Genomic DNA, 27,264 nt, shown 5'->3' with positions numbered 1-27,264 from the left:
CCTGGGAATTGATAGGGGTTGGAAAAAATAGTCTTGTAAGAACTATATATTTTGTAAACCAATTACCCAGAAAAGATCAATAATATTGACTAGTGGAGTAGAAGGATTTTAACCTTCGAACCACTTAAAAAGCGTGTTTAGGGTCACCTAGTTCTTCTCACAAAGATTTCATATCTGCGGCGGTTCTACTTTTAAGTACTAATCTCTTTCTCTTCTTCTCTTAATTACCTGTTGCCGAAGAACCGCGTCAACAGTTTGGTGCTTTCATTGAGAGCGAATCTAATTAGTACTACCACAAACATACAACTATGGTGACCACTCGATCCAAACATGGCAACGAGACAGAACAGCATGATGGGCAGGAGGCCCGCCATGTTGCCCTCCCCGAGGAGCAAGTTCCTGAAGTCCAGCAAAGGCCAGGAAAGCAGCCGGCCGGCCAAGACGATACTGGTAGTTCGACGCCCCGGCCGCCTAATCCGAATCCAGGTTATTATACTGCGGTGGAGATGGAGAATGCTCAACTGAGGAGCCAGCTAGCAGCAGCTGGTCAGCAAATCCAGGATATTCTGAGTCGACTACCCCCTCTCACAACCAACGGTAACGTTGGAGAGAGGCAAGGCGAGGCTCCTAAGTCTCGCCGGAGTAATCGATCCAGGTATAGCCGTTCGGGTAGACTCCCTGCAGCCAACTCCACCCCTTCATCACGCCATCAAGAGGCGAACTTCAGGGAAATGCCTCAGACCGAACCGCAGCAGTACAGCCGTTCGGTTAGGACATCAACCCCTAGCTCTCAGCCTTCCTCGAGGACACCCGGAAGAGATAGGGGAAATTCCCAAAGGAGGGCCGAGGAGATCCGGAGACGTCAGCCCGTCCCCGAAGAGCGTCCAGTTCCTCGTCCAGATCGCCCAGCGCGAAACCATCAAGCTGGCAGGGCCGAGAGGCCCCCACCAAATTTAGTCCGTCCAGACGGCACTAGGATCGCCTCTCCGGTCAGGCATCCTCCTTCTCCCATCAGATATCCGTCTCCTCAGACCATCCGAGACATCCCGACCTACGGGAATAGTAGGAGAGACCCGCCATCGGCCGAGCCTTCCCGGCGTAGCAGGGTGCCGGGGGAAGGATCAGGTCGGAGCCGCCAAAGACGCACATCGAGCCTGTCTAGCAGGAGTCACTGGACCGGTAGTGCACGGAGTGATCTTTCGGGAGGAGACCTGCGACAGCGACTAAGTTCAGCACAAAGTCACCATAATACCCAGGGAGGCGATCTTCGAGATCGCCTCAACTCTCACAGAGAGGATCGAGTTAGGGATGGTAGCCAGGCCCGCTCAGTTGGGGTCCGATCCGAAGTACGTAATGGCGGGAATGCCCCAAATGACCTATCTCCAGATAGGAGGGGCAATAACCCGCCTAATATGTACAACGGGTCCGGAGCTGTTGAACAGCCCCGGAATAACCCAGGATCTCAGGACAAAACCTTAGAGCGCTTAACTCAAATGGAGGAGCTGATGAAGAAGCTCCTGTCAGAGTAAGAAAAAGACGAATATGATTCAGGGGATGAGATGGAGCTCTTCGCCCCCAACATAGCAGCAACGGCATACCCTTCTGGCTTTCGTATGCCTCACTTGTCAAAGTTCAACGGGGATGGAGACCCATCTGATCACTTAGGGATGTTCAACACCCTAATGATGGCTCATAACATCGGGCCAGAGCTTCGTTGCTTGATCTTTCCTTCCACCCTAACTGGACCTGCCAGGCAGTGGTTCAAACAAAGTAAAAGGCAGTCAATCAGCTCCTGGAAGACCTTTTTGGCTGACTTCAAGAGGGCATTCCGCGCCTCTCAGGCCGCCAGGGTCCAGGCCGACTCCCTAGCTAACGTGAGACAGCAACCTGGAGAAACGCTAAAAGCCTACTTGAGCAGATTTGCAAATGTCGCTGCTCGAGCCAGAGATGCCGACGACAGCTCCAAACTCATGGCTATGAGGACCGGGATCCTAGTAGGCGGAGATCTGTGGAAGGATATTCAAAGGAGGGGGGTCAGCTCAGTTAGTGAATTCCTTAACAGAGCCCAAGAATGGATAAACTTGGAGGAAGCTGAAGCTTCAGCCGCGGGGACCAGCCAGGTCCTCGAGAAGCCCGCTGGGGCGGGAACAGAGATCGTAGTAGCGACTCCCGACGTCACGCAGAGCAACCAGCCCGGTGGCGGCAAAAGAAAAGGAAATGGTGAAAACGTCCAGCACGGTCAAAAGAAGAATAAGTCTGTGGATAAATTCAAGCCCGTGTTCACAGCGTATACCGAGCTCACCCAAACCAGAGAGAATATTTTCCTGGCCAACGCTACGCGAGTCCCCTGGAAAAGACCGGAGCCAATAAAGCACCCTAAGGGAAAGAGAGACGCTTCCAAATTCTGCCGTTTTCATAACGACGTCGGGCACAATACCGACGACTGCAGGCACCTCAAAGATGAAATCGAGACTCTCATCCGAGCAGGTCCGTTGGCGCAATACTCGCGGAACAGGGTCCCCACAGGTCGACCCGCTCCGGAGATCCCAGCCAGTCAACCTAGACCTCGAGTAGATCAGGACGTCCCTCCCCCCGTGGTCGAGGGAGAGATTTCCACCATCTCTGGAGGGCCACACATGGCTGGCACGAGCAGAGGCGCCCAGAAGAGGTACATAAATGAGTTGAAGGCCCACAATGGAGGGGAGTTCGTCCCGGAACAGCGTCAATCAAAACAACAAAGGTTAGAGAAACAACCAGTCACTTTCACGGAGGAGGACGCGGGCCATGTCCAATTCCCTCATAACGATCCCTTGGTCGTAGCAGTCCAGCTCGCCAACCGGAGAGTAAGGAGGGTGTTAGTGGACAATGGGAGCTCGGTGAATCTCCTATTCCGTTCAACCTTAGAAAAAATGGGTCTGACCGTCTCCGAGCTAAAGGCAACCTCGATGATGCTATATGGTTTTTCAGGCGAAGGGTCAGCAGCGATAGGAACGATCGAGCTGGTGATCACCCTAGGCGACGAGTCCCGAACAATGTCCAAACTGCTCGAATTCGTAGTCATTGACTGCTCCGCTGCCTACAATGCAATTTTGGGCCGACCCACGCTCGTTGCTTTCGAAGCCATCACATCCGTCCGGCACCTCGCCATGAAGTTCCCTACTTCGACAGGGGTCTGCACTATCAAGGGCGATCAGCTCGCTGCCAGGGAATGCTACAGCATTTCCATGAAGGGAAAATCTAAACCCGGGCAGGTGGCGATGGCCATTCAGGATGAAGAGGAATCGCAGGGACCCAAGGCGGCCCCTGAGATTGAAAAACCTCGGGTTTCCGAAGACGAAAAGCTCGCCTTAAGCGAGGACATTGACCCCCGAGTAGGCGAGGACAGGTCCGAGCTCCAAGCTATTGAAGATCTCGAGGAGGTAGGCATCGATGAACAAAACCCTTCACGGACGGTGAAGCTCGGAAAGAACCTCTGCGATAGAAGAAAGGCGGATCTGACCGCGTTTCTGAAAAAGAACCTAGACGTATTCGCATGGTCGCACGAGGACATGATAGGGATCAGTCCGAGCGTAATCATGCACACGCTCCACCTAGACAAAAGCGTCCCTGCAAAGTCTCAAAAGCAGAGGCATTTAAGGACAACCCGAGCCGAGGCCCTTGAAGAAGAAGTGGCCCGGCTCAAGAAATGTGGCTTTATCCGCGAAGCCAGATTTCCCGTTTGGGTTGCCAATCCCGTGTTAGTTCCAAAGCCCAATGGCAAGTGGCGGACCTGTATTGATTTTTCCGACCTGAATAAAGCCTGCCCCAAGGATTGCTTTCCGTTGCCGAGGATCGATCAACTGGTGGATGCCACGGCGGGGCACGAGCTCATGTCCTTCATGGACGCGTACTCGGGCTACAATCAGATCGCGATGAATCCAGCAGACCAGGATCACACCAGCTTCATGACCCCGACTAATGTCTATTGCTATAAGGTCATGCCGTTCGGTCTAAAGAACGCCGGAGCTACCTACCAAAGGCTGGTAAATAGAATGTTCGCGGATCAGATCGGGAAGAACATGGAAGTGTACGTCGATGATATGCTTGTCAAGTCAAAGACTGCCACCAACCACGTTGCCGACCTGGAAGAATGTTTTAACATACTGCGAGAATATGGCATGAAGCTCAATCCTCAGAAATGCACTTTCGGTGTCGCATCGGGGAAGTTCTTGGGTTTCATAGTCAATACCCGAGGAATCGAGGCAAATCCCGACAAGATCAGGTCACTGCTCGAGCTTCCATCCCCCAGGTCGCGGAAAGATGTCCAAGGACTCACAGGAAGGGTGGCGGCACTGAACCGGTTCATTTCCAAATCGACCGACAAGTGCCTGCCTTTCTACAACCTGCTCCGCGGAAACAAGAAGTTCGAATGGACAGTAGAGTGCGAGGGCGCATTCCTCGACCTAAAAACGCACCTGGCTGAGCCACCTGTGCTATCAAAGCCCAGGGTAGGAGAACCTCTTTTCCTCTACATGGCCGTGACTGAGGACGCAGCTAGTGCCGTTCTGGTGCGAGAAGAGGACCGGGCTCAGAAACCGGTTTATTACATCAGCAAGAGACTCCTCGGAGCTGAGTCAAGGTACCCGTTGATGGAAAAGCTGGCGTTCTGCCTAATCACGGCCTCGCGAAAACTCAGGCCATACTTCCAGTCCCACTCTGTACACGTCATGACCGATCAGCCTCTAAGGCAGGTTTTGCAAAAGCCTGAAGCCTCGGGACGCTTGCTAAAGTGGGCGGTCGAACTCAGTCAGTTCGAGATTTTCTATACTCCCCGAACTACCATAAAAAGTCAAGCCTTGGCCGACTTCGTGGCAGAATGCGCGGGATTCCGTGAGATCCCATCAGAAGATTCACAGCAGCTCACATCCTCAGGCTCATCGTGGAGGATCTTCGTTGATGGCTCGTCTAACGAGAACGGCTCCGGGGCCGGAATTATTCTGATATCCCCAGAAGGACATAGATTCCATTCGGCGCTGAGATTCGGGTTCAAGGCGTCCAACAACGAGGCAGAGTACGAGGCCTTGTTAGCCGGACTTAGGATAGCTAGCGAGCTAAAGGCAAGCTCTGTCCAGTGCTTCAGCGACTCCCAGCTCGTGGTGAATCAGGTCTTAGGCGAGTATCAGGCGCGGGGTCCCAAGATGGCCTCTTATTTGGCTAAGGTAAAATCCGAATTATCTACGTTTGGGCAAGGGTCGATCGAGCAGATACCTCGGGAGCAGAACGCCAACGCAGATGCTCTCGCCAAGCTCGCCACCTCGGGGGAGGCAGAAACCCTGGGGTTGGTGCCAATTGAGTTCTTGGACAAACCAAGCATAGACGGAGATCGAGCGGATATTGAGATGATTGACATCAGGCCGACCTGGATGACTCCCATTGTTGAGTACCTCGTCGGGGGCAAGTTACCCGAAGGGCGCAACGACGTACGGCGAGTCCTTTATCAAGCTCCGAGATATACGCTAGTCGAGGGGGTGTTGTACCGACGTGGGCATTCATTACCTCTCCTCCGGTGTGTTCTTCCAAGTGAGGCGAAGGCCATCCTGCAGGAAGTTCATGACGGATTCTGCGGAGATCACACTGGGGGGCAAAGCCTGGCCTTGAAGATCCTTCGGCAGGGTTTTTACTGGCCGACTCTGTCCAAAGACTCGATCTCATACGTAAAAAAGTGCGACAAATGTCAGCGGTTCGCCGCGGTTGCACGAGCACCCCCGACCGAGCTAAAAATGATATCGTCTCCCTGGCCCTTCGCCATCTGGGGCATAGATCTAATAGGCGCCCTGCCCACCGGAAAGGGCGGGGTCCGTTACGCCGTGGTAGCCATTGACTACTTCACAAAGTGGGCCGAAGCAGAGCCGTTGGCGACAATAACATCGAAAAAGGTGCTAGACTTCGTGGTTAAAAGCATCATTTGTCGCTTCGGCCTACCCAAAAAGATCGTTTCCGACAATGGCACTCAATTTGACAGCGACCTGTTCACCAAATTTTGCGAAAAGAACGGAATTGTGAAAAGTTTCTCATCCGTGGCCTATCCCCAGGCGAACGTCCAGGTCGAAGCTGTCAATAAAACTCTGAAGGCAAGCCTCAAGAAGAGGCTAGATGAGGCAAAGGGGATCTGGCCAGAACAGCTCCCCCAAGTTCTGTGGGCCTATAGGACCTCACATCGGACTCCCACGGGTCACACTCCTTTCTCCCTAACCTTTGGAAGTGAAGCAGTCCTCCCCGTGGAGGTAAAGGTCCTATCGTACAGGGTCCGGTCCTACGAACAGAACAAGAACCACGAGCTCCTATGCCACTCCTTAGACTTGATGGATGAGAGGCGAGAGGATTCACAACTCCAGCTCGCCCATTATCAACAGAAAATCACTCGCTACTTCAACGCTAAGGTCAAAAGACGTGCCTTTAGCGTCGGCGATTTGGTCTTGAGGAGAGTTTTCCTGGCCGGGAAAGATCCCAAAGATGGGGTTCTGGGACCAAGCTGGGAAGGACCATACCAGGTCATCGAAGTCATCAAACAAGGGACGTATAAATTAGCTCGACTTGGTGGAGGGGCGGTCCCGCGGACTTGGAATGCAATCCACCTAAAGAAATATTATCAATAAACATGTGTAAGACCTAGAAGGTCACCTCCCATGTATAAATAAAAATCAAATGTTTCTCGTTATTTGCAAGGGTAATTTTAAAGTAACAACGAAAGACCCTTTCCCAGTTACTTGGGGGGCATATGGTACCCGGATATATCCGGGTCTCCTTAACGACTTAGGTGTTAATTTTTATCTATGGATAAGAGTTATCACAAACTAAGTCCTATCCTGGTCTTAACCAGGTCATAAAACATAGAAGTTAGCTAAAATTTGTTGACCGAGGTTCTTCTTTAAAGATCCCGGGATACGGATAAAAGTTGACGCGATCTGAGTTTTTTCAAAATAAGCTCCTGGTCTTAACCAGGTCATAAAACTTAGAAGTTAGCTAAAATTTGTTGACCGAGGTTCTTCTTTAAAGAGCCCGGGATACGGATAAAAGTTGACACGAACTAAGTTTTTTCAAAATAAGTTCCTGGTCTTAACCAGGTCATAAAACATAGAAGTTAGCTAAAATTTGTTGACCGAGGTTCTTCTTTAAAGATCCCGGGATACGGATAAAAGTTGACGCGATCTGAGTTTTTTCAAAATAAGCTCCTGGTCTTAACCAGGTCATAAAACTTAGAAGTTAGCTAAAATTTGTTGACCGAGGTTCTTCTTTAAAGAGCCCGGGATACGGATAAAAGTTGACACGAACTAAGTTTTTTCAAAATAAGTTCCTGGTCTTAACCAGGTCATAAAACTTAGAAGTTAGCTAAAATTTGTTGACCGAGGTTCTTCTTTAAAGAGCCCGGGATACGGATAAAAGTTGACACGAACTAAGTTTTTTCAAAATAAGTTCCTGGTCTTAACCAGGTCATAAAACTTAGAAGTTAGCTAAAATTTGTTGACCGAGGTTCTTCTTTAAAGAGTCCGGGATACGGATAAAAGTTGACACGAACTAAGTTTTTTCAAAATAAGTTCCTGGTCTTAACCAGGTCATAAAACTTAGAAGTTAGCTAAAATTTGTTGACCGAGGTTCTTCTTTAAAGATCCCGGGATACGGATAAAAGTTGACGCGATCTGAGTTTTTTCAAAATAAGCTCCTGGTCTTAACCAGGTCAGAAAACTTAGGAGTGAACTAGAAAATTGTTGAACGCGGATCTTATTTAAAGAGCCCGGGATACGGATGAAGTTAACTCGAACTACGTTCATAAAAATAAAGAGATAAATTATGACCAAATACATGAAAATATATATGTAAAACTGGTTGAGCAAATTGTCTCGAGGCGGAAACGCCTCACATAAAAAAGAGAATTACAATAAAAAAAAAAGAGTTCAAAATACGAAAACAAGAAGCATCCTAAGCCCCATCAGCTGGCCCTTTGGAGGTCGCGGTCTCACCCTGCTCCGCCACGGCAGAGGCCTCTCCAGTCTCCGATGGAGGAGCCTCCTTATTCAGGCGGGCTTGAAGCCGCGGCAACAGGAATGCCCAGAGGTCCGGCGGCATGAAGGAGAAGTCCGCGTCCGGATTGTGGGACCAGCAGTGATAGAATAGGTCCTGTAAGGACTGCTCCGACACGACCCGCTCGTCTTTCAGGGCGGTCTGGGAGGTCTGGACTTCGGCCTTCGCCACCTCAAGGTCTGCCCGCGATGCGGCCAGGGATTTTTTAAGCTCTAGGTTCTCGGAGCGAAGCTTCTCTAGCTCGGATGCGGCCAAGGAGCGTTTAAGCTCTTGGTTCTCCGAGCGGACCTTCTCTAGCTCGGCTTTTGAGGCCGCCAAGGCGTCTCTCGCCTCCTGAGACTCCTGGAGGGCAGTCTGGCGATCTGCTTCCAAACCCTCGAGCTGGGCCTTGGTCCTAACGATGCCTCTATAGGCGGCAGCCATGCCCTGCAAGAAAAGAGTGATAAATTAGCAAACTGGAAGGAGAAAGGCGGCGTGTGAGTGTCAAAGCCTTAAAAGAATGGGGCACTTTACCGTTAAAGTCATGTCCATAGCAGACTCTATAACTCGGACCGGGCTCGTTGTTTCGATGGCCCGGAGCTCCTTCTCCCTGATATTGTAATAGTGGCTGACGGCGTAGCTGGCCGACTAGTACACCGTACCCCGGAATGCTTCGGGCATCTTCTCCAGAGCCCGGGGGTCGACCGGGATACGCACGTCCGGGGCTACCGCGGCCAGATTCCCGACCTCTATTACCCCGTCCTGGGCGGCCAGTGGAGATCGTTGGGGTGGCGGATGCATGAGTCCTGTCCTGGCGACAGGGAGGTTCGCCCCCGCGACCTGGGATGACGGGTCTCTCCCCTTCTCCGTAGCTGGGGATTTGGTGGAGACCCCGGTCGAGCTCTTGGACTCGCGAAGCCTCTTTAACCTCGGCCCCGCTGGGGGATTCCCACCAAACACAACGCCCCGCAGACTATTCCCGGGCTGAGACATCTCTTCTGCCAAAGAGCAAAAAACACGGTTATCAGCAATCATACAGAAATAAAGGCAATAAGAAAGAAAATACCAAGGGAGCCCTACCCCCCGAGCTGGAAGAGCCTAGGACGATTATCTCACGAACTGGCGAAGGTTCTAGGTCCGGTTCTGAATCGGGGCTGGACTCTTCTACGTACTGCCTAATCCCCGGAGCGTAGACGCCCCTCTGGAGCGCAGGCCACGTGCGTAAATTGGTCCCGTACTCCTCAAAAATGGCCGACCTAAAGGCTAGGGTATTATCTACTACTACGGTACCCTTGGGCCGACTCTCTTGGTTGTCCAGCACGAGCTGGTCAACGCAGTGGAGCAGAAGCGTGTCCAGGTCCGGATTCCTTGGGTGACGATGGACGAGCTGCCTAGGGTTGAACCTAACCAGCCGGGGGTCTGCAGTGGCCCTATCTACGTTCTTAAATAAGTAAAAGTTACCTTGACCGGAAGGACCCGCGGCTGCTCCGGATTGGGCCCTCTCCTCGATCATCCCCTGGGCGACCTCCAAGCTCCGCTTCCTGTTCCTCACCAGAGGAACTTCCTCACCTTCTTCCTCGCCTTCGTCATCTGCGACCTCCTCCGCGACGATCGGCCTGTTGTCGCGGGCTGGGGGAGGCCCCCGGGGCCTTTTCAAATTCAAAGTCTGATTTGGGAAAATCAGCTTGCAGAATACCATCGTCTCGTCCGTCACGAGCGCGCGGTAGTCTTTCTCACTGGGGGGCAGGTTCGCCAGTGTGTCGTATTGACCCCTGAGGGTCACGGACTTTTCGGTCCTCGAGTAGATGGCTGCAAGGTTGGTCGAAATCAGAATTGGAATAAGGGACGGGCTAAAATAAGATAACCGTTAAAAGGCGAGCTAAATGGAGGATTACTTACGAGGGCGGTTGAAATAATGATGATCGCAGTTTCGGAACCCAGTAGACATAAAAAACTGGTCTTTGAAGTCGTTTGGATGGCTCGGCAGCTCGATCACTGCTGCTGTGTTAGGGAAGCGGGTTAAGTAATAGAACCCGTCGCCTCGCCCCCGCTGGTCCGGGCTGGCTTTGAGGCAGAAGAAATACAAGATATCAGCAGGAGTGGGGACCTCCAACTCATGCTTTTGGAACAAATACCTCAGTCCCGCCAGCAGACGGTAGGAATTGGGGGGGAGCTGAAATGGGGCCAACCCCACGTAGTTCAGAAAATCAGCAAAATACTGATCCAGGGGGAGGAAGGCCCCTGCCTTGAAGTGTTCCCCGCTCCAGGCCGCGAACGACTCGTCGAGCGGTGTGCAGCTCCTCTCCCCATCCGCAGCAGGTCGGGCGATCACGGAGGTCTTCCCCAGAGGAATGTTGTGGTTAAGGAAGATTTTGGTGATCTTTGCCTGGCTGGTTATCTTCGAGACGATTCTCTCCGCCTCGAAAAACGCGTCAGGAGCCACCTCGGCCTGCTTCTCCACCGCCGGTCCAAAGTGAGGAATTGGCGAGCTGGTCACCACCGCCTTTCCTTTATCCTTCTGGGAGGCCAAACTTCCCACATTCTTCTGTGGCAGATTTCTCTTTGGAGCCATCTGGTCGCCTATCGAACAAAAGAAAACACTTTAGAAAAGGCGACCCAAGCAGGAGAGTGAGGCAAGCATTAAGTACACGAGCTGGGGTAAGCCCAACCCGTGGAGAGTGGTGCCACGCGTTCCAAGGAACACGCGCCTATGCCCTCAACAGATCCCAGATTACTCGGAATTCGTGTGTCAGATGGCTCAGAGTAAGAAAAAAAAAATTTTGCCTTGGGGGGAAAGTTTCAACAAGCAAGGCGTGGCAAAACCGCTTTTAAGGCGTATTCCCTAAGCTACCCGGTTTTTGCACCCAAAGTTCCTACGGATCCTACCAGAAATTGTTCCTAAGAAAGAATCATGGAACCCATGTTCTAAGGCGATGTCCCATGGCGAATGTGCCCTAATCAAAGAAGGGCCATCACCCTCCATATCCGCGCGACCTAGAAAACCTCTGCATGTGGCTACAGTAAAAAATTTTACCTATGCTACAGTGGCATGCTTTCAAAAATAAATGGGGACAGAAGACTTACAGTATAGGGTTGGATGGTGAGCGAGGTTGCTGCGCGGGTAGGGGCTTCGTTGGCACAGTAGTCTCCAAGGCCTTGAAGGAACTCGCACGCTTAAGCTTCGTGAACGGAGAAGATGAGAGCAATAGAAATGAGGGTTTTGCTCTTCGGAAGGTCAGAGAGAAAAGAAGGAAATTTGAGAGGTTCTGAATGGTAAGGTGGTCCGTGCGTGGGATGACCACCCCCTTTTTATACAAGGGGGGATCACGTGTAAAAGGCTCCTAGGAGACCCTCCACTCGAAATGTGAAACGACGGCTGGACAGTAGGCTAGGCCATTTAATGCGGTTCTCGTAGAATGTACCGTCGCCACCCGCGGCGTTCCACGTATCAGACGCATGCGAAAAGCATGGAATGCGAAGGGTTGTGGGAGAAGTCGAAAAGCTCCAACTGTGGTCTCCCATGTCTGACGTCATGGACCACGAGCAGGAGCTTGGGGGGCAGATGTACGCCCTGGATTTCCCACGGGCTGTTTAGCAGGACGATCCTCGGACTAAACATGATTTAGCCCGAGGCTCCCACAGGCCAGAGGCTTTATCTTCAGGACGGGCCCTTTCTAGCTCGAGGGTATGGAGTTTCCTGCTCCTTCTTGTTGTTCCAGGAGCTGGGAACAACATCCGACGACCACTGAAGGATCAGCTCGGGTTATGGATTGCTCCGGTAGCGAGCTTCTCAGGAAGCTCTGACCCTATGGGAGGTCAACACGCAAGATAAACGTGCATAATCCTGCCATCACGTATCCGATATCCCCCTGACTTCTCGGACACGCCGCAGGAACGTGCGTATTCAGACACCCACGGATGGGTTGGGCCGTGCGACCCATTATCTCCTTCCATACTGATTAGACCACACTTGTGTGTCAGGTTTAGGAAGTAATCATGAATATCACAGACTTGATATGACAAATGGGAAGGTCACGGGATGACCTCCCTACCAATTTCCAGGTGCCTTCTCCTATAAATATGGAGACCCTGGGAATTGATAGGGGTTGGAAAAAATAGTCTTGTAAGAACTATATATTTTGTAAACCAATTACCCAGAAAAGATCAATAATATTGACTAGTGGAGTAGAAGGATTTTAACCTTCGAACCACTTAAAAAGCGTGTTTAGGGTCACCTAGTTCTTCTCACAAAGATTTCATATCTGCGGCGGTTCTACTTTTAAGTACTAATCTCTTTCTCTTCTTCTCTTAATTACCTGTTGCCGAAGAACCGCGTCAACATAGTCTAATGACAAATTCTAAAAATATATATTTACATTCTTAGAACTAATGTTTATATGTTTAGCGTCAATAAATATATATCCACACGCCACAAGCATTGTTGCAGAATTTAGCGTCAATATTTACTGACACAATGAACGTCTGTTACTACCCACCCATTAACACCATTAATAGTGCTTGCGTGGCTATTGATGTGGCATGGTCTGGCATAGCTGGTGTGTCATTGCTACGTAATTATTTTTTTTTAAAAATAAAATAAATTTTTTATTTTTATAATTAAAATCAATTCATTTTTTAATTATAAATTCAAATAAAAATTAATGAATATAATTAAAAAAAAAACAACAACCTTAAAACAAATTCTCTTTTGCCCCTTCTTCTTCTTTATTCTTCTTCTTCTTTTTCTTTTTCTTCTTCTTGCTGCACAGTCAATGGCAGTCAGACGTAGCTTAAGCGCAGCAGGTCCAACCAGAGTCCAAACCCTTGCCGACCTCTCCTTTAGATTGTCGAGTCCTGCCAGAAAGAGCACAACCTTTCGTTCCTCGCCTAAAAGAGCCAACCCTATAGATCTATTTCTTTTAATAATTAAAAAAAGTGCAGATTTGGGTTTGGTTTGATTTTTTTTTCTGAAGAGTGATGATGATCTCCTCCAGATTTTTGAATCTCATAGGAAAGAGCACAACCTGTCGAGCCTCGTCAAAAAGAGCCAACTTGCAGATCTATTTTCTTAAAAAAAAAAGTGCAGAATTAAGTTTTATTTGAATTTTTTTTCTAAAGAGTGATGATGGGTTTTAAATTTTGATCAGTTTGGTTTGTTTGATTTGTGACATGATGATTATGATGGGTTTTAAGTTTTGAGTTTGCACTACAAAAAAAATAGGCATAATCTGTCGTACCAATTTTGGCGGGCCCGTGTGTGTACACCGAGATTGGTAAGTATTTTAAAAAAAAAATTTGAAATTCAGCCCAGAATTGGTCTTGGTGGGCCCATGGGGTACCACCAAGAAGAGCCACCACAGCCACTATTTTTCCCATCTTTTCTTTCTTCTTCTTCTCCATGCGGTACCATTGAAACCAGCCACCATTTTTTAGTTTTTTGTTGTTGTTGAAATTGAAGGTTTTTGGGTCTTTTTCATCACCATAGTCATCTAATATCAAGAGGAACTTTATGACACGCTCCGAACCCACCGAGGTTAGGGAGTGCGGCACTTCACCAGTCCGTCGGCAAAGTCAGCCTATGAGAGTGGTTAGTAATAACCACTTAGAAAGAGTGTAAGCAACTAAATGAAAAGGAACAAGGCAACAAGGTACAAAGAATCCGTGCTTTGTATTGATAAAAATGTAGTTTACAAGTATAGAGAAATGTAATGGCAGCCCCTAAACAAGTGTGGGCATTGCCCTTTATATAGGAAACTAGAGAACACCCTAGGCCGACAAGTGGCAAGCTCCCCACCATCCATTTCCCTTAAAATATCTACATAAAGCATAAAGCATATGGAAAGGCCCATAAACTAAATGGCCGGCCCATTTAAGGGAGTAAACCCTCTATGTTAAGTTACTTAAGAAGGAGGAATACATCCATGCTAAGTAATCCCAAACCGCCCAAGCCACGGGATCCTTCATGGGCCGCGCGGCCCATCCATCCGTACGAGTCCATGCGCAGGACGTGCGCCCATTGGTTGGGACCTAACACCCTCCCCCACTTAAGTCCGCGACGTCCCCGTCGCATCACCATCCTTGTAACGCAGGATGTGATCTCTTAATTGCCAAAGAAGAGATTTTGGTTCCCAACTAGCCTCTTCGTCTGGCAAATTCTTCCACTTAATCAAGTATTCAGTGTATCTGGGGATCCTCTTTTTCCGAACTTCTCTATCGGCCAGTACACACTCGACTTCCTTATCATAAGAAGTGGTCATTGCCGTAGGGGCTCTTTTGGACACTCCCCGCTCGGGGTTTTCTTCTTCACCATGATAAGGCTTCAGCATACTCACGTGGAACACTGGATGAATCTTCAACTATGGAGGCAGCTGAAGTTTGTAGGCAACTTGGCCTATCCTCCGGAGCACCAGGAATGGGCCTTCATATTTCCGAACCAAAGCTTTGTGGAATCTCCGCAAGGCTTTGAACTGTTGACGCAACATCTTCACCAAGACAAGATCACCTTCTTGGAATTCGACTTGCCTTCTCTTCTTATCCGCCCACTTCTTCATCTGCTTTTGGGCTCTCATTAGGTGAGCCCTAGCCAACTCGGCTTGTTCGCTCCAATTTTTCGCAAACCTAAACGCCGCGGGACTCTGCCTGTCATATCTCGCGACCAGGGCGTGAGGCGTTTGAGGTTGCATTCCCACAACCAGCTCAAAGGGGCTTTTGTTCGTGGACTCACTTCGCTGCAGGTTGTATGAAAACTGGGCAACATCGAGCAGACTTGCCCAATTTTTCTAATTGGCACTAACATAGTGCCTTAGATATAACTCGACCAGCGCATTCACCCTCTCAGTCTGTCCGTCGGTTTGAGGGTGAAACGAAGTAGAGAAGTTTAACTTCGTACCAAGGAGTTTAAACAACTCGGTCCAAAAGCGACCAATGAAACGAGGATCTCTATCACTTATGATACTTGAGGGTATCCCCCAAAACTTCACAACGTGCTTTAGAAATAGTCTCGCCGTCACTTCTGCCGTACAGTCGGTCGGGGCCGGGATAAAGGTTGCATACTTGCTGAATCGATCAACAATCACCATTATGCTCACACAACCATCTGACTTTGGAAATCCAGTAATGAAATCCATAGATAAACTTTCCCAGGGTTTATCCGGAATGGGCAAAGGGACCAGCAACCCGCCTGGTGCGAGTTGTTCTGGTTTGTCTTGTTGGCAGACAAGACAGGTGCGAACATAGGCTTCAACATCGTCTCGAAGTTGAGGCCAGTAGTAAATCGCCTTTATGAGCGCCAAAGTGAGCTTCATTCCCGGATGCCTAGCCCACAAGGAATTGTGGCATTCCTTAATGAGCTCCCTTCGAAGACTAGCAAATTTAGGCACGTATATTCGGTTACTCTTAGCATAGAGTAACCAATCGATCAGCCAGAATTTCCGAGTCTTCCCTTCCTCGACCATAGTAATCAAACTTTTGGCCAAAGGATCATGTGCCAAGCCTTCTTTAATTCTAACCACAAGAGTACTCAGTGGTCGACTAAGTGCAGCAAGAGATGACTTCCTACTTAGAGCATCCGCGACCACGTTTACTTTCCCTGGTCGATACTCTAGCGAGTAGTGAAACTCGGCAAGGAAGTCTTGCCATCGATCTTGCTTCAGGCTCAACTTCTTCTGAGTCTGAAAGTAACTTGTGGCTATGTTGTCAGTCATGACAACAAAGAAGGATCCGAGGAGATAATGACGCCATACTCTCAAACAATGAATCACATTCGTCATCTCCTTTTGTTGGACCGTGTACCGCCGCTCGGTCTCGTTGAGCTTGCGGCTCTCAAAGGCAACCGGCCTGTCGTTTTGCATTAGGACTCCTCCTATGGCAAAGTCGGATGCATCAGTGTGCACCTCAAAGGGCTTTGCGCAGTCAGGCAGGACCAGCAAAGGTTCAACAGCCACCGCTTCCTTCAAATCATCGAACGCGCTTTGGCAAGCAGCGTCCCATACCCAAGGTTTGTTTTTCTTGAGCATATCGGTCAGGCTAGCTGCTCGTGCAGAGTAGCTTTTAATGAACCGCCGATAGTAGTTCACCAAACCTAGGAAGGACCTTAGCTCGGGGACTTTCTTCGGGGGTTCCCAATCTTGGATAGCCACCACCTTGGCCCCATCCATCATCAGAAGTCCGTCTCTGATTTTGTGACCCAAGAACATTACTTCGTTGCTTGCAAAGGTGCACTTCTCTCTTTTGACAAAGAGCTGATTTTCCCTCAACAAGGTAAAAGCTAGCTTCAAGTGGTCGATGTGCTCTTCCAGACTGTTGCTATATATGACTATATCGTCCAAATAGACAAAAATGAACTTATCAAGGTAATCCCGGAATACCTTGTTCATCAATGTGCAGAACGTCGCTGGGGCATTGGTAAGACCGAAGGGCATCACCAAGTATTCGTACGAGCCATACCGAGTCACGCAAGTGGTGTTCGGCTCGTCGCCCTCTTTAATCCTCACTTGATAGTAGCCGGAGCGAAGATCGAGTTTGGTAAAGTATCGAGCAGTCCCTAACTGGTCGAACAAATCCGCGATCAGCGGTATCGGGTACTTATTTTTTATAGTAATCTTGTTTAGTGCCCGATAGTCAATGCACATCCGAAGGCTCCCGTCCTTCTTCTTCTGGAACAACACAGGCGCCCCAAAGGGTGCCTTAGAGGGTCTGATTAAGCCAGCATCGAGCAACTCTCTCAACTGACTACGCAGCTCGGCTAACTCCGGCGGAGCCATCCGATAAGGACACATCGTAGGAGGCTTGGCACCAGCTTCTAGCTCAATCTCGTGGTCCACACCACGTCGAGGGGGTAGCTGCGTAGGCAAGGCATCCGGCATCACATCCTCAAACTCATTCAGTACTCTTTCTACTTCATCGAGTTCCACCGTCGGGGCTGATAACACCTCATCATCAAACTCCTTCAGTATAGCAAGGTAACTCACACCCTCCTGGTGCATTCCTCGCTTGAATTGAAGGGCGGAAAACGCTCACTCTTCAATTTCCATGGCTGTTCGGGTAGAAACAACACACGGACCGGCATCATCAGAGATGCAAACCTGATTGGCGTAGGGAATGAGGATGGCCTTCGTCTGATCGAAGAATTCCATCCCTAGGACAACGTCATAGTCGTCCATGTACACTACCGACCAATTAGTCTGAACAGTCCATTCGCCAAGACTGGTCTCAACGCCATTGGCAACGCCAATTATTGGGATAGGCCCTGAATTTACCGTCTTCAGTGCCCCGCCTTCATGAGTAGGCTTTACCCCAACGCTCCCCGCTCCATGGGTTAACAAGAAATTGTGAGATGCCCCTGTATCGACCAATGTCGTCATCTTCGTTCCGTTGAGGATGAGGTCCACGAACATCTGGCCATCTGCTCTTGTTCGTGGGCTGGCCTTCAAGGCTTTCAACAATTTCATCGAGCCGCATCTGGCTCCTTGCTCCTCGAGCCTTCTCTTTTCCTCGAGCTTCTTTTGCATAACGACTGCCTGAGCATTCAGCAGCCGTTTTTGTGGGCATTCCCGCGCCCAATGTGGCCCAGCACAGACAAAGCATTTCACAGTGTCTCGTGTGGCCATTTCCTTAGACTTCCCCTTCTGGCTCGCACTAGCATCGGTTGTCCCTCGGCTTTCCACCGTTCTCCTCCTCCACTCTTCGGGCCTGCAAACGTCTTTGCTTCCTTCGGTCTGGAGGGTTCTCTAGAAGTATAGTCGGTTAAGCTCTCGGCCACAGCAATGGCCGATGAAAGATCTTGAACCTTCCTCCACCTTAACTCAATTTTGGCCCACTGTTGTAATCCATCAATGAAGTTAAATAGTGAGTCTTCTTCGGTGATGTTTGGGACTTCGAGAATCAAAGTTGTAAAATCTCTTATGTACTCTTGGATCCCGCCAGTTTGTTTAAGCCGTCTCAACTGGCCCTTCGCATCATCTAGTGCGTTTTCGGGGTAGAACTGTTTCTTTAGCTCTCTTTTGAAATCTTCAAAAGAGTCCATCACGCAGAGTTGTCTTCCAATCTCGCCATGCCTCCGGCGCCACCATAACATGGTAGTATCGGATAAGTACATCGCCGAGGTTCGGATTTTTACTGCTTCGTCAGTGATGTTAGTAGCTTCGAAATACTGGGAAAGACCCCAAAGAAAGTTATCTACTTCCTTGGCATTCCTCAACCCGCCAAAAGACTTCAGCTTTGGTATTTCGATTTTGTGAACCGAGGGGGTGGAAACTCCACCTCCTGACGCGACTCTTCTACACATGGCCCAATCGGCTTGGATTTCCTCAATCTTGGCCATGGTGGCGGAACTCGCCTCTTCCTGCCGGTTGAGCATCTCACGATGCTCTACGTCTCTCTCTCTTTCATTCACCTCCATGATATCGAGCCGGGCTCGTATTGAATTCATTTCCGTAAGTAACAAATCCCTCATGGTTCCGACTTCATCACACAGACCTTCGGCCTGTATATGAAGTGCATCCAAAATGGAGTCGTGTATAGCAGCATCTTCTGCTTCTAAATCCTTGCATTTTTCTTCAAGGCCTCCAATTCGAGAATCCATGGCATGGACAAGGTAAACATTAGTTTCGAGGCGTTTTTCTAGTTCGTTTATCATTTCTCTTGGATCGGCCTTCTTTTTAGTCACTTGCTTCGTGGCTTCCGCCATTGGTTGATCCGTCATTAGTTCTACTCTTTCTCCTTTCAATTAGCTCTGATACCACCTGACACGCTCCGAACCCACCGAGGTTAGGGAGTGCGGCACTTCACCAGTCTGTCGGCAAAGTCAGCCTATTAGAGTGGTTAGTAATAACCACTTAGAAAGAGTGTAAGCAACTAAATGAAAAGGAACAAGGCAACAAGGTACAAAGAATCCGTGCTTTGTATTGATAAAAATGTGGTTTACAAGTATAGAGAAATGTAATGGCAGCCCCTAAACAAGTGTGGGCATTGCCCTTTATATAGGAAACTAGAGAACACACTAAGCTGACAAGTGGCAAGCTCCCCACCATCCATTTCCCTTAAAATATCTACATAAAGCATAAAGCATATGGACAAGCCCATAAACTAAATGACCTGCCCATTTAAGGGAGTAAATCATCTATGCTAAGTTACTTAAGAAGGAGGAATACATCCATACTAAGTAATCCCAAACCACCCAAGCCACGTGGATCCTTCATGGGCCGCGGGGCCCATCCGTCCGTACGAGTCCGTGCGCAGGACGTGCGCCCACTGGTCGGGACCTAACACTTTAGGTGCTTGGTGTTGGTAAGTATTTTGCCCTAATTTTCATTTTTTAAAAGTTTGAAAATTTTGATAAATGTATGTTGTTTTATGATTGTTTTAGGTTCAAAATAGGGTGGGTTTATCTTCATAGAAGACTAAATGACCTTGAGTCATTGATTTGGAGCTATTTTGGGTAAGGTTTGAATTTTTTTATTTTATTTTTTATATTTGGCGAAAATAATATTATGATTTATTTAGTTTGTGTTTTTTTTTTATATATATGTAGTTAAATATATTGGTAATGTTAGTAGTTATAACTAAATTATTGTAAATTAGTTTAGATGAATTTTGTCATTTTAATATATATATATTTTTTATTTTGGCCGAAAATTAATATTATAATTTATTATTTCAAGTTTTTTAATATTATATTGTGTTAAATAAAATCTTGTTGTAGAAATATATATGTTAAATTTGTTATTTTGACATAATATTCATTTTGAAAGTTTGTATAATTATATTTTCTTAGTTTATTAGTTTAATGAGATATGATTTTAGAATTTATATTTTGTTTATTGTTAATATCTTCACATAATATTATTAACATTGTAAATGGATTTGGAAGGACTTAAAACTGCTAATATTTAACAAAGAAACAATCTCAGCGCTCAGATTTTCAGTGGACCCGACCTTTCGAGAAAGACTAATTTTTTTGTAGTGTTGATTTGTGAGAAAGTGAAAGAAAAGAAGATAAAATGAGAGATGTAGATGTTTGGCAGGCTTGAAAATAAGAGATTTCTTTTTTTTTTTTTAATTTTATGTTTAGTATGCTAGAAATCCAAGTGAAGTGTAAGAAAATGAGAAAGAGCACGAAGGATAAGACTTTTTTTAATATATAAATAATTTGATTTTTATAAATTAATTTTTATGTATCATTAACGTGAAAATAATACATTAGTTATGTCAGCCCATATCAATAGTCACGTAAGCACCTTTAATACGAGTGAATAATGATGGAGAGACGTAAAAAAAAATATTGAATGTAAAATTAGAACAATGTAAAAATATTGACTATTTTTGCGGGAAACATTATGAAAATGTTGACTAATTTTCTCTTACAATTATGGTTGTCAAACTCGTTTTTCTTACAACTTTACAAAAACACATTATGGCTCCTATTATTCGCTTTTTATTACAACTCGTTTTTCTTTTTTAAAAAAAGATAAATAATTGAAATGGTTGTTGACCACTCGGTTGCTATATGGTGTTTTAATTAAAGTATATTATGTATATATAAGTAATAACGCCATCAATTTCAGTCATTAACAAGAGATTCTATTGACTACTAGTAACAGTAACATATTGGTATATATTAATTTGGGAGAATTTTCGATTACGTGTACGTAGCTTTGCTCTACTTTGTTTATTGGCAACGCTAATCTATTACTTATTTTTTGGGTATGCTGGCCACTTGATTACTAACAGTAACTTATTTAGGTACTTAATTTGGTTTCCACGGTCACGTACTTAATTAATTAGTTACCCACTTGATTATCATAAACAGTAGTAACTTATTGGATTACTGTTTAACATATTTGGTAATTAGTTACTATGATTACTCAATATGTTTATGTACGAACAATTTTATCTATACATATATACGTTATTTGTTCGTACACATTTTTTTTTTTTTGAAAGGGACTTATAGACTAACATTCGAACAAGTATATATAGTATATTGTAAAGAAAAGAAATTGAGCTTGATCGATCGATGGACCGACCACATCAATAACAATATCATCAATTATTTTGGAATAATCGCCAATCACCTATAGATTAGTTGGCCTTACGCTCTTGATGTCAAAGTCAGAGGTTCGAGTAGAGGGGAATTTTTGTACAGGGCTTTCACTTTAAGTTTTAACAGTAGGACTTTCATTGTTTACAATCCGTTAATAGTTTTTGGCGCAATTTTTTTTTATGACCGTGTATATTGTAGCTATTTAGAGCATCCTGCAAATTTTCAGAAAATTTTGAATAGTTTACAGTACCGAAAACTAAATTCAAACATGTTGTTACACACGTGCATAAAAAATATCACACTGAAAACTGTTCACAGGTCGAGAAACACTAAGAACTCTACCAACAAGACTTAATGGAAAATTTCTATAGAAAAATTGTCAATATATAAAGAGGGTATGTATATATCTTCAGTTAGAAGAGATGTTTTGGTTGCGTGGGAAAGGATGAAGACAAATAAGTCTTTGTTAGGATGCAAAATAATACTACTCCACAATGCCGTCCCCCTTAGCCAATTCAAAAAGTTGACCACGGAAAATATAATGTCACTTTGTCAACTATATTTTTTTTATTATCTACATCTGTCCCTGTTAGCTAACAGCTCTATTATTTTTTTGTCTCTACCTTTACTTTATGTATTATCTATACACATGGATTATACAAAATTGTCTTTCAATTTTCGTAAATATCAAAATAGTACTTTTGTTTTGTTGTTTAAAATAGTACCTAAAATTATTTTTAATAAAAATTTTTTTTCAAAAGCCCTTTTACCCTCACCTACATATTTGTCTATAATTCAAATTATTTTTAATTCTTTTAATAAATTTATAATAGTTAAACTTTATTTTTAAAAACATTTAATAATAAATAAAAAATGAGAATAAAATATTACTTAAAATAAATAAAATCAAGTATTACATTTTACAATTTTTTAATATTTGATTTTAACTTAAATAAACTTATAGAATAAGTATATAAACTCATTTAAGTTTTATTATTATTTATATTTTATTTAATTTATTTAAATAATTATGAATAACTTTAATTATAAACAAAATATATAAGTAAGGGTTAAAGTGTCTTTGAAAAAATAACTTTGACTAAAAATAGGCTTAGTACCATTTTGGTATTTATGAAAATTGAGAGACATATCTATTATTTTGCATAATTAAAAATAGGGACCAAATAGTATATTCCATTTATATTTATTTTAATATAACTATATTGTTATATAAATGTGTGTTGTATATATATAGAGACCAAAACGAGCACCAATCACTAATCAGGAGAGGCAGAGGCAGAGGCTAGTCATTCTCTTATATATCATTACTGGAGTTGGAGAGAATTAAATTAGAAAAGTTAAAGAGAGAGAAAGAGATGGGAAGTCATGGTGATATCGGTGGCACCAATGAGTCTCTTGTGAAGATGCCAACCATCAAATTTACGAAGCTCTTCATTAATGGAGAATTTGTTGAGTCAATTTCTGGTAATTTCTTCTATATCATGCATAGCTTAATCCCTCTTTTTCATGTGTAAATTCAATATAATCTCTTATGCATATATATATATGTGTGTGTGTGTGTGTGTGTATACCGGTGTATTTTTCGAAATATCTGTACTTTTCTTTTGTGTGTGCTCTTCATATATAGTATATACAGATTATTAGCACCATATCATGAAGAAGATCATAAATTTTTATCATTTTATCAACACTGTCTAATTGAAAGGGGGATATAGTTTGTATTTATGTATAGATACACATGCACTAGTCTATACATGGACATAGTTGTGATGATGATCTGGGAAACAAATTTAGGAGAGGAGGAATTAATCAAACTGGGTTTTGGTCGAAGAAAACTTGAGAATATTCCTCAACCTTTTTTATTATTATTATCATTTATAAAAAAAAAATTACACACATAGTCACATACAGTATAGTGATACAATAATAGATGGAAAGATATCTTTTTCTTTAAGATAATTTGCAAGGCTATCATGTACATCGTCCCCATTTCTTGTTTGGAACCATGCATGAAAGGACTCGTTTAACGGAGTTCCGTATTTTGAATCTGTTAACCATAAACTGTGATCATTATCCACCACACCGTCCTTTTCCTAATTTCCTTTAATTATTATGGCTACACTTATTATTTAGAAGATCATGCCAAACTTTTTTTTTTGTGGTCCTCTTTCTCTTTCTCTTTATCAACTCATCCCTTTATTAATTAATTGATTGATTAAAATATATGTTAAATACTAAAAATAAATTGGTCACGGCTCTAAAATTAGTATAACACTTATATATTAATTAGTTTATAATTTTTATTAAATAATAAAATTGAATATTGTGATTTTATAAATAATTTTGATTTTAATAAGATAAATTTTTAGTCAGAAAATATATTTGAATTTAGTTATTAAGTTTTTTATTTTTATTATTTAAAATTTAGAATGCCTAATTTTTTATTTTTCATACAATAAATTATAGAGTGTTAAGAAAATCAAAAGCTTGTGAATTTTTTTTATAAAAAAATATATATGAGATTTTATAGCTAGTCTTGGCACATGATATAGTTAGATATAATATAATATAATATAACATATAGAGAGATTGCTTAGTATTTGTATTACAGCTGGAAATTTGAAGTTTTTTTTTAATTATGTACAAAGAATTTGAAATTAGATGAATAATAATAATGGGATTAAAAAATATTTTTAAAATAAAATAACTGCATAGAACTGAAACAATATCATATTTAAAGTTATAAATTATGATGAATATTAAAATAATATAATTAACACACCAATTCTTTATTTAATTAGTACTAAATTAACATAAAACTTCCCGACAAAAAAAAACATAAAACTTAAAATTTAATGCTCACAAAATAATTATATTATTACTTTTTATACTTTATTACTTCATTAATGATAAAATATTGAAAGTTATGTTATTAATTTCAATGAGTTTAATTATTACTGACGAAACAATAATAATGTATTCTAATTAGTAGTAGGAGTAGAACTTGAAATTTAGACCATGTGGATGGTCCTTAATTAGGTATATATTATCTTATAACTCTTTTATTTGTTGTCATAATAACTACAAAAAAAAAAAAAAAGGGAAAACGTTCGAGACAATAGATCCTAGAAACGGAGAGGTAATAGCAAGAGTTGCAGAAGGAGACAAGGAAGATGTTGACTTGGCTGTCGAAGCAGCACGAGCTGCTTTCGACCATGGTCCGTGGCCTCGCATGTCTGGCGCTGTATGTATATAAATATATATATAGATGTTCTCATCTTTACTTGTGATAGAAGTTTGTGCACTGCTGTATGAAATGAAATATTTTCTTGGTTGATATGTATAGGAAAGAGGAAGGATTATGATGAAGTTTGCAGACTTAATTAACCAAAACGTGGAAGAACTAGCGGCCTTGGACAGCCTTGATGCTGGGAAATTATTTAGTCTAGGCAAGACCATAGACATTCCTGGGGCCGCAGAGACCATCCGCTACTACGCTGGCGCTGCTGACAAAATCCACGGCGAGGTTCTGAAAATGTCGCGCCCACTTCATGGATACACATTGCTTGAACCCATTGGTGTTGTTGGGCACATCATTCCCTGGAATTTCCCAAGCACCATGTTTTCTCTCAAGGTCAGCCCTTGCTTAGCCGCCGGTTGTACCATGATCGTCAAACCCGCCGAGCAAACTCCCCTCTCCGCTCTCTATTATGCTCATCTTGCAAAGCTGGTAATAAAGAAAGTATTTCTCGTTAATTACTTTTAATATTTATATGTTATCTTATTGTGATTAATATATCTACTAATGGTAATTACTATAGGCTGGTATACCTGATGGAGTGCTCAATGTGGTAAATGGATATGGACCAACTGCAGGTGCTGCCATTAGCTCTCATATGGACATCGACAAGGTATAAGATCTCTACATGTTTGGGAAAAAGAAAAGAATTATAGAGCTATATATATATATATATTTATCTATAGAATATTTTGTAGCCTCGTTGGTTTTCATGAGTTATTTATTTATCAAATGTTCAGGTAAGTTTTACTGGGTCTGGAGAGGTAGGACGTGAAGTAATGAAAGCAGCAGCAGCAAGCAATTTGAAACCAGTATCACTAGAATTAGGAGGCAAGTCACCTATCATCATTTTTGATGATGCTGATTTAGATATGGCTTCTGAGCTTGCTCTCATGGGAATCTTATTTAACAAGGTGCAGTACTAGTGCTGTATTTTTTTTAGTTTTTTTTGGAAATAATTTTCTATTCATATAGTAGCTAGTTTTCTATTCATATAATTTTCTTATACATAACAACTTTTATTCTATCTTTTATATTTTTCAGGGGGAAGTTTGCGTGGCAACATCTCGTTTGTACATTCAAGAAGGAATATACGATGAACTTGTGAAGAAGTTGGTTGAGAAGGCAAAAGCTTGGGCTGTTGGAGACCCTTTTAATCCTGAAGTCCGTCAAGGACCCCAGGTAATATTATTAGTTATCTATCTTAATTATATCTTATTAATTAATAGAATATTAGAATATATATATATATATGGCATTTCGATCGATCTGATGAGAAGTCTTCAACCACATACAATGGCAGGTTGACAAGAGACAGTTTGAAAAAATTCTAAGCTACATTGAGCAAGGAAAGAAAGAAGGAGCAACTTTGTTAACTGGGGGTAACCGTGTAGGAAACACAGGATATTACATTGAGCCAACCATATTCGCCGATACTAAAGTAATAAGCCCTTAATTAGTTCATTTCATTTTTATTTGATCTATTAAAAAAATATAGAATATGTAAAGAGAGAAAGATATATATAGAGATTGGAGAGATGAACAGAAAGAGTCTTAAAAAATAACGAGGGAAATTACTATAACGACTTGAAGTTCAAGCATTATATATATGGTGTTTTGATATTCTTCTAAATTCCATTATTATTATTAGGAGGACATGCAAATTGTAAAGGAAGAAATATTTGGTCCTGTTTTGGCGCTCATGAAGTTCAAGTAAGCATAATAAATAATTACTATATAATTTAACTTGGCTCTGCCTAGCTAGCTTACAACTTTGAACAAATCATATAAATGTATATGTGTGTGTGTGTATACAGGACAACTGAGGAGGCGATACAAAGGGCTAACAACACTAAATATGGGCTAGCCGCAGTGGTTGTGACAAATAACTTAAATGTGGCGAACACGGTTTCAAGATCGGTCAGGGCTGGGTCAGTATGGATCAATTGCTACCTCGCAATCGACAATGATTGCCCGTTCGGAGGATACAAAATGAGCGGCTTTGGTAAAGATTTCGGCATGGACGCCGTCCACAAGTATCTTCAAGTGAAGGCAGTTGTTACTCCTCTTCATAACTCTCCTTGGCTCTGAAAGCCCAATCTTTATCTTGTTATTTGTAGTATTGCTTTAAAACAGAGGCCTCCACCAAAGTTCTATATTGTAATATTTTTATGTAATCTTTTAAACATCCAATAAAAGCGCATACGTATCCGTCTCTGTTTTATTGATGCTTTGTTAAAATGTAATAATTACAGGAGTAATATATGTACACACAAAATATATATGCAAACATTATACATGATATATACATGATATAGCAGTTTAGCATAATCAATCACATTTATTAAAATAGAGACCCACTGTTTTAAAAAACAGAGACTACTATTTTAACAAACAGTGCCACGTCAAGTAATGTTTGGATGCGTATTTTGAAGTGCACGTATCGTTACTCTAATTATAAATTCAACATCTAATAATCCTCCACTAGTATTAATGAAGTAAAATTGTTTCTTATATAATTGGAGTGGATTCTGGGTATATATATGCGTCATTTTCTAATATTATTATCATTATAGTAATATACTAGCTATAAACTTAATTTTAAAGTGTTTGTATTTTTTTAATTATCATATAAATTTTAAATAAATAAATAATATTATAAAAATAAATAAAATATATTTAATACAATGTATGACATAAATGTATTAATGAAATTAGGGCAAAACATTGTCTATAATTTTAATAAAAATTAGTTCACTATTTTAAAAAATATATATATAATATAATGAATTACAATTCTATAGTATATATATTTATATCAATAATATTTACATATATGACACCTAAACAAAACATTGACATAGAT

The 27,264-nt window shown here is 43.3% G+C and overlaps 1 protein-coding gene across 2 annotated transcripts; it reads left to right on the top strand.

Moving 5' to 3' along the window:
- Window positions 1–22,353: 22,353 nt before the first annotated feature.
- Window positions 22,354–26,622, top strand: LOC133797015 (aldehyde dehydrogenase family 2 member C4-like). Of its 2 annotated transcripts, XM_062234766.1 has the most exons (9): window positions 22,354–22,564; window positions 24,202–24,344; window positions 24,447–24,830; window positions 24,922–25,011; window positions 25,139–25,312; window positions 25,443–25,580; window positions 25,702–25,839; window positions 26,050–26,111; window positions 26,216–26,622. In XM_062234766.1, the coding sequence occupies exons 1-9, from the start codon at window positions 22,456–22,458 to the stop codon at window positions 26,487–26,489; spliced, it is 1,512 nt and encodes a 503-aa protein (XP_062090750.1). In that variant the 5' UTR covers window positions 22,354–22,455; the 3' UTR covers window positions 26,490–26,622. The 2 variants fall into 2 exon arrangements, with proteins under 2 accessions (XP_062090750.1, XP_062090751.1); XM_062234767.1 differs by lacking the exon at window positions 24,202–24,344 and having other exon boundaries at window positions 22,388–22,564.
- Window positions 26,623–27,264: the final 642 nt, after the last annotated feature.

Source organism: Humulus lupulus, chromosome 8 (assembly GCF_963169125.1).
Source record: "Humulus lupulus chromosome 8, drHumLupu1.1, whole genome shotgun sequence".
Lineage (NCBI taxonomy): Eukaryota > Viridiplantae > Streptophyta > Magnoliopsida > Rosales > Cannabaceae > Humulus > Humulus lupulus.
Note: the sequence above shows the minus strand (reverse complement) of the source record. Positions and strands in the feature narration are given on the sequence as shown.